At 64.2% G+C, this 7,805-nt stretch overlaps 1 protein-coding gene across 1 annotated transcript in view; it reads right to left on the bottom strand.

Annotated features, from left to right (window-relative positions):
• Positions 1–6,047, bottom strand: part of LOC113963004 (SH3 and multiple ankyrin repeat domains protein 3-like) — a gene marked incomplete at its 3' end in the record, with an annotated part of 7,150 nt that extends 1,103 nt beyond the window's left edge. Inside the window, exons 1-3 of the mRNA XM_027673799.1 lie at positions 5,475–6,047; positions 2,207–2,230; positions 405–532 (exon numbers count right to left, since the gene is read on the bottom strand). Of these exons, the coding sequence (XP_027529600.1) occupies positions 405–532; positions 2,207–2,230; positions 5,475–5,727 (405 nt within the window). The remainder of the gene's footprint in view (positions 1–404; positions 533–2,206; positions 2,231–5,474) is intronic.
• Between the last annotated feature and the right edge of the window lie 1,758 nt (positions 6,048–7,805).

The following is a 7,805-nucleotide window of genomic DNA, read 5'->3' as shown; positions in this document are numbered from 1 at the left end:
TCCCTCCATGTTTTCTCCTCCCTCTCCCTCTGTGTCCTCCCATCCCTGTGTCCTCACTGCCTCTCTCCCCACATCCTCCTATCCCTCTCCCTCCCTGCCCTTCCCTTCCTCTACCTCCATGCCCTCTCCTCCCTCTCCCTCCATGCCCTCTCCTCCCTCTCCCTCCATGTCCTCCCATCCCTCTCTGTGTCCTCCCATTCCTCCCTCACCATGTCCTCTCCTCCCTCTCCCTTCTGTGCCCTCCCATCCCTTTCCCTCCGTGCCTTCCCATTCCTCTCCCTCCATGTTTTCTCCTCCCTCTCCCTCCCTGTCCTCCCATCCCTCTCCGTGTCCTCACTGCCTCTCTCCCCACACCCTCCTATCCCTCTCCCTCCCTCCCTGCCCTCCCTGTCCGTGTCCCTCACACTGATCTCTGCAGGGGTGATCCTCCGGCTGGTTGGTCTCTGTTTCACAGTGGCTGCCCTGGAATCTGCTTCCACGATATCCGCCCTCAGCGCCGGCTCTGCGGCCGCCAGGATCTCATCCAGCTTCTCTGCAAATCCAAGGGGGAAAGCCCAGGGGTCAGGGAGGGCCACAGGGAACACCTCCCCTCCGACAGCCCCGAGCAGGGAGCGCCGGGAGCTCGTCCTCTCCTCCCCAGCCAGCAGCTTTCCAAGGATTTGGGGGGGGGTTTGGATCCTGCTCGGCTCAGGGTGGCACCGTGCCATGCCAATGCCATGCTGGGCCACCTTCCCACCCCAGGGGCCGCTCCTGGCCGTGCCACATTCCAAGGAATCCTCCATCTTACACGAAAGAGCGAATTTTTCCCGGATTTATTTTGGATACTCGGGACGAGCCGAGTCCCCCCCCGGGGCGGGCAAAGGAGGAGTGGGAGGTGATGGGAAACCCGGGTGCCACAGGGACAATGGGACACGTGGATGTCCGTGGGACTCCACGAGGCTCCAGCACAACCAGTGTCTGGGAAAAACTGGGATGTGTCCAGCCTGAGTGGACTCAGGTGCCGGAATGGCCCCGACGTTCCGTGTCCCCAGCACAACCAGTGTCACTCCAGTGTCTGGGACAAACAGGGATGTAACATCCCGAACCTCTCCAGCTCTCCTGGAGCCCCTTCAAGCACTGGAAGGGGCTCCAAGGTCTCCCCAGCTCCTTCTCTTCCACTCCAGGAAGAGCATCCCGGAGCCATCTCCGCTGCCAGGACACTCCAGTGGCCTCCAGTGGATTTTCCTCACCCAGAGGACCCTGGTGTGGCCCCTCAGGGCACTGAGGGATGTGCCCAGTGCAGGGGAGGGTCGGGGGTCCCTCAGAGTCCCCCCACACCTCACCCCTGCCCAGCTGCCTCCCTGTCCCCCCCCCACTGCAAGGGAAGAGCTGATCCCTCACATTCCCAGCTCCTCAGGGAGCAGGGAACAGGAACCCCCAGGACAGTTTTGCCTCTGAAAGGGTGAGGGCTGAGCTCAGGCCTCCAGGCTCCCTCCCCTCTGCCCCAGGGCTGTGCTGTGGGAACACGGAGCTGGATGAGCCTCTGGTTCCTTCCCCATTGTCCATTCCTGGCTCTTGGCCCTGGCAGGAATCCCGGAATGCTTTGGGGTTGGAGGGGACCTTAAAGCCCACCCTGTTCCAACCCCTGCCACGGGCAGGGACACCTTCCATCAAAAACCTCCTGGTTTCATCGTGTCCCTCCTGTGACATCCCCGGCACACCCTGAATGTGGGAGCAGTGGGAATTCCAGGAGCAGCAGGACAACCTGCACAGAGGCAGGAGCAGAGACTTGGGACATTTGGGACGATGCTGGACACGGCACAGCCCCTTCCCCTGGAAGGAGACCCCACTGGGGACATTTGGGATGATGCTGGACACGGCCCAGCCCCTTCCCCTGGATGGGGACCCCACCTGGGGACAATTCCTGCGCGGATTTTCACCATGGGGCAGGGATCACCCCTGGGAACGGCAGCCCTTGGAATCCGGGGACAAACTGGCATCCTGCCCGTGCCAAGGAGAGCCCCACACGGCCACCCCGGCTCCTGGCACCCCACCATGGCACCGGTGCCAACCCCGAGCTCCGGCTGCCACCGGGATGATCCTGAGGGACTCTGCGGGGACGGTGACCCAATCCAGCCCCTCGGGGTGCTGGGTGCCCCCCTGTTTGGGTGCTGGGGGGTGCTGGCAGGGAAGGGAGGAGCCCCCAGGATGTGCAGTTTTCACTCACCCCCTTTCCTTCTCCGCATGGAGGCTTGGAATCAAGAAACAAAAGACAACATGAATGGCATGCACAGTTCCTGCTTCCAGCCCCAGCTCCAGCCTGGCTGCCTGCCCTGCCTGCTCCCGGTGCTTCCCTGCCTCTGGCATGTGGGCAGGAGCCGCATCCAGCCTGGGATGTGGAGCCTCTGCCGGGACAAAGGCTTGGCAGGGCGGACCTCGTTGATCCCAGCCCTGGGATCCGCTGGGATCAGCCCTCCACCCATCCCTCCCCCTCCTCTTGGGAGCAGGGAAGCCAGACCGGGAGCAGAGCTGGGTGGATTTGATGTCCAGGCAGCTCTTCCAAAGCTTTCAGTGCCTCCCTGCTCTCCACGGCAGCCTCACACTTCCCAAAGCCCTTCCCTGCATCCGGCACGGCCGGGATTTTGGGATGGGAGTGCTTTGTTTGCAGCCTGCTGGGAATCTGCTCTTCCAAGGGGACGGGCACGACAGGCAGCAAGGAAATGTTCAGTGGGGCTGTGGGGACGTGGGATGTTCTGGGAGCTGCAAGGGAGGGACAGGATCCAAGGAAAAGGGGGCAAGGAGCACCTGACAGAGCTCCCCTTGAATGTCCCTTCACTGCCACCAGGGTCCCTTGGGAGGGAGAGAGGGCTCTAAGACAAGGCTCTAAGACAAGGCCTGAGGTGCTGATCCACATGGAAACTCCCTCTGCAGGGTCAAGTGTGGGAAGGGGGATGATTCCCCATTTTCCCTGTGGGATATGAGGTGGGACATTCCCCGATCCACAGGGCTGAGGAAGGGACTGACCACTGCAATTCCTTGGGAACATGTGGACTGACATCAATCCCTCTCCAAATCCCTCCAAATCCCTCTCCTGGGAGCCATGGGGTTGATGTTCCCAATCCCTTTCCAGGTGGGACACAGCACACGGCTGGGAACGCCTCTCTGGGTCACAGCCAAGGGTGGGAGTGGGAACCCAGGAGTCTGGGATGGGTCTGGACACAGGGAAGGGCAAAAAGGGGAAGAAAGGGGCTGTTCCGAATGGATCCTGGCAAAGAGAAAGCCTTTGGCTTGGGAATAAAGGTCTGGAGACGCAGGGAGCAGACCAGGGTGGGAATAAGGGCAGAGAGAGCAGTGTAGAATAAACCACGGCTGATTCCAACCCTGGAATGACCACGGCTGATTCCAGCCTTGGAATGACCACGGCTCATTCCAGCCCTGGAATGACCACGGCTGATTCCAGCCCTGAAATGACCACGGTTGATTCCAGCCCTGGAATGACCACGGCTGATTCCAACCCTGGAATGACCATGGCTGATTCCAGCCCTGGAATGCCGAGATCTGTCCCAACTGCACTGGGTTTGGTTCCTCTGAGGAGCCCACGGGGTTGGGAATCCTGGTCACGCACCGAGGGCGGGAAGCAAGGAAGGACATGGAAAAACAGGGGGATGTGGGGTCCTGCCAAGGCTCCTGCGCTCCAGGGGGTCCCTCCCAGCCGGGACTGGACCCTGTGCCATGGCCACACCACCACATTCCCACAGGGAAAATCCCTAAACCCTCCTGGCGCAGGAGGGCACATTCCCACAGGGAAAATCCCTAAATCTCCACGGCAACAGCTCCTCTGGCTCTGCTGGTGCCAGCCCCGGCACCTCTCCTGGCAGAGCCAACCTGTGCCAGGGCACACGGATGCCCCAAAGCCTCCCCGGGATGGGGGTCCCTCCGTGGCTACCCCGAGGGGGTCTCTCCACATCTCCCACTGCCCATCCAGCCACGAGGGCCACGTGGCCACTGTCTCACTTGCCACCCCCTCCGGTGGCACCTCTGCCACCCCTGGGGAGAGGGGAGGGACCAAGGGGAGGGAACAGCCCCCCCCAAACCGGGGGGTGACACTGGGGACACCCCCCGGGGTGGCCACAAGGGCCGGGAGAACCGAGGGAAGTGAGGAAGGGCTGGGGGTGGAGAGGCTTCCAGGGAATCCGGGAACACGGAGCTCCAGCCGGAGAGCAGAGCAGCTGGAAAAACGTGGGCAGGCCGTGGAGTGTGAGAGGGTGGGCACGGCCGTGGGCACGGGGGGGAGGGAGGAGAGGGGATGGCACCGCACCTGGAGCTCACCTGGAGCTCACCTGGAGCTCACCTGGCACAGGGTGAGGGGGAATAAGACCCGGGTGTGTGGGAGCAGGGACAGGAGAGGGGAGAGGAGAGGGATGAGAAAAGGGTGAGGAGAGGGATGAAGAGGGAGAGGGGTGAGGAGCAGGGATAACAGCAGGGTGAGGAAGGTGAAGAGCAGGGAGAGGAGTGGAGGAAGGAGAAGGGTGAGGAGCAGGGAGATGAGCAGGGAGAGGAAGGTAAGGAATGTGTGAGGAACGGGGTGAGGAGCAGAGAGAGGAGAGGAGAGGAGATAAGTGAGGAAGGCGAGGAGAATGAGAGGAGTGGGGTGAGCAGGGTGAGGAACAGAGAGGAACAGGGTGAGGAGCAGAGAGAGAGGGGGTGAGGAAAGGGGTGAGGAAGGCAAGGAGCAGGGAGAGGGGTTGGGTGAGTAGGGTGAGGAACAGGGAGATGACCAGGGAGAGGAACAAAGAGAGGAGCAGGGAGAGGAACAAAGAGAGGAGCAGAGGGAACAGGGAGAGGAGCAGGGAGAGGAGCCCGGAGATGGGCAGGGTGAGGAAGAGAGAGAGGGAGAAGCGAGGGGAACAGGGTGAGGAACAGGGAGAAGAGCAGGGAGAGGAACAGGGAGGGGAACAGAAGAGCAAGGTGAGGAGCAGGGTGAGGAGCAGGGTGAGGAACAGGGAGAGGAACAGGGAGAGGAGCAGGGAGAGGAACAGGAGAGGAACGGGAGAAGAGCAGGGTGAGGAACAGGGAGAGGAACAGGGAGAGGAACAGGGTGAGGAACAGGAGAAGAGCAGGATGAGGAACAGGAGAAGAGCAGGGAGAGGAACAGGGAGAGGAACAGGGAGAGGAACAGGGTTCCGGGGCCCGGGGGCGGCGAGCCCTCCACGAGCACACAGAGACACCCAACGTCCTCCCCCCGGCCGCCCCCGCGGGGATGCGACACCAGAGGGGGTGGGTGGCTCTGGGGAGGGGGGTGTCCCGCACCCCTAATCCTGCAATCACGGGCTCCGAGCCCCCCACACCCCTCCGAGCACGACGGGACCTCCGGCGCAGCGAGACATCACCCGGCGCTCCCGCTCATGCAGCTCTCCGGGAAAACGGGCACCAGGAGAGCGCTCCGGGCCCGGATCCCCAAACCCCCCGTGCCCCGTGGAGCCCCCCGCCCTTACCCAGCTCCTCCAGCTCGGCCGTCATGGACTTGGACCGCAGCGTCAGGGTGGTGCTGGGCGCTCTCTTGGGAGGCGGCGGAGCTGAAAGGAAGAGAGACGGCATTTTGCATCTCTTGTCCAGGAACTTACGAGGAGTGGCCAGATGCAGGTGCCACTTCTTCTCCACAGCCTGGATCTCCTCGTACTCGCGGGATGAGGAGTCGCACTGCTGCAGGATCTTATTGAGGCTGCGCGTGGAGGCGAACTTCTTCATGGTCTCGGTGGCCACCACAGTCCCGGGCGCGGGGCGAGGCCCCCCGGAGCTCCCGCAGGAACGTGGAGCCCCTCAGCCGAGGAGCAGAGTCCAAGTCATGTCCCTGGGCTGCGCCTTTTTCCCCCCTGCGGCCGCCCGAGAGGCTCCGGGAGCCCCCCGCGAGTCGAGTCAAAGCCCGGCTCGGGCAGCGCCCGCCCGCGGGGGCTCGGCTGTCACGGCCCCGCCATGGCCGGGGGGTGGGAGGGGAGGAACGCGGCCGGTGGGGCCCGGCTCCGGCTGTCCTTCCTTCCTTCCTTCCTTCCTTCCTTCCCGCCTCGTCTGTCCTTTTTTCCCGCCTCGTCTGTCCTTTTTCCCGCCTCGGCGCAGCCCCCGGAGCGCAGCCCACCCACCCTCCTCCGCCGTGCCCGGGGCCGGGATGATGCTCCGCTCGCTCCGGCCCTACGGCAGCAGCAGCGCTGGCATCCGGCTCGGCGACCACGACGGCGACCACGACGACGACGACGGACAACCGGGACACGTGGCGGGCCGTGGGAATGGCCCCGAGGGCTCCCTATCCCGGGCTGCCATGAGCCGCGAGCCCACCCCGGCACGGGGATGAGTTGAAGGCTCTTCCTCTTCACTCGGGTGCCTCCTCCTCCTCCTCGCTCGCTGACAATGCTGGATTCAACGCTCAGGCATTGCCATGGCAACTGGAGCTCCAGGCTCCGGCTGCTGCATCAGGGACCCAACGGGGCGGATTCAGCCCGAGCCAGTCCCACACAGGCCCCCCGGGGAGGGGGGCGAGGGGGGGTCTGAGCCCCCCCGGCCCCGCCGCGGACGGGGGGGGTCCCGCAGGGGGGACCCGGCTCCGGTCCCCGCACTCCGCGCTGGAAAAGTGGCCTCCGGGCTCCGGGAATGGGCAGCGGGCACTGGGCAGTGCCAGGCGGCTGCTCCCCGGCTGCGGGGCTGGAAGCGCGGGGAGAAGGGGCGAGTGGCACCCCCGGGGGGTCCCGGGGCTGATTCCCGAGCTCAGCCTTTCCCACGGCTCCGCTTTTGTGCCGAGGTGACAAAATAATTGCAGCTCTCGGTGCCAGCGGAGCTGCTCCCTCCCCCTCGCCCCTCGTGCTGCGCTGGGAGCGCCCTGATCCCGGCCCCCTGTGCTCCCATCCCTGTGCTGCCATCCCTGTGCTCCCATTCCCTGTGATCCCATCCCCCTGATCCCGGCCCCCTGCTCCCATCCCTGTGCTCCCATCCCTGTGCTCCCATCCCTGTGCTCCCATCCACCTGATCCCAGTCCCCTGCTCCCATCCCTGTGCTCCCATCCCTGTGCTGCCATCCCCCTGATCCCAGCCCCCTGATCCCATCCCTGCCCTCCCATCCCCCTGATCCCGGCCCCCATCCCTGTGCTCCCATCCCTGTGCTCTCATCCCCCTGCTCCTGTCCCCACCGTTCCCATCCCCCTGCTCCTGTCACCCCACTCCCATTCCTGTGCTCCTGTCTCCCTCATCCCCATTCCCCTCCTCTTATCCCTCCCATTCCCATCCCCTGCCCCTGCCTTCCATGTTCCCGTCTCCCTGTTCCCGTCCCCCCCCCCCCCCCCCCCTTCTCCTGTCCCCTCCATCCTGATCCCAGTGTGGGATTCCCAGTCGCAATCCCTGCAAAAAACCCTCCTGCCCCCCACAGCTGGATTCCAGGATGTGTCCAGGACCTGTCTCCCATCCAGGTGTTCCTGCCTTCCCCACTGGGGTGTCCCCAACCCCAGAGATCCCAGCAGGTGACCAGCAGCCCCGGGACTGTCCATGCCAAAGGAGCCCCCAGGGATGGGAGCAATTCCAGGATGGAGCAGCCACGGCTCCTGGGCAACCTGTGCCAGGGCCTCCCCACCCTCACAGCCGGGAATTCCTTCCCAATATCCCACCTAACCCTGCCCTCCTCCGGTTTAAGGCCTGCAGGGAAAACAGCCTCAGTGTTGGTGCCACGTTTCTGGAGAGAACCAAGGTGCTCAAATCCCTGAGGAAGCACAGGCTCCACCCCAGCACCCCCTGAGCTCCCGTGGGCACCATCCTGCCCCCAACACCCCCAGGGCCTGTTCCCCACCC

The sequence above is a fragment of the Neopelma chrysocephalum genome, unplaced genomic scaffold (genome assembly GCF_003984885.1).
Source record: "Neopelma chrysocephalum unplaced genomic scaffold, ASM398488v2 Primary Assembly neopelma1_187315, whole genome shotgun sequence".
Classification (NCBI taxonomy): domain Eukaryota; kingdom Metazoa; phylum Chordata; class Aves; order Passeriformes; family Pipridae; genus Neopelma; species Neopelma chrysocephalum.
This window is presented reverse-complemented; position numbering and strand designations above follow the sequence as displayed.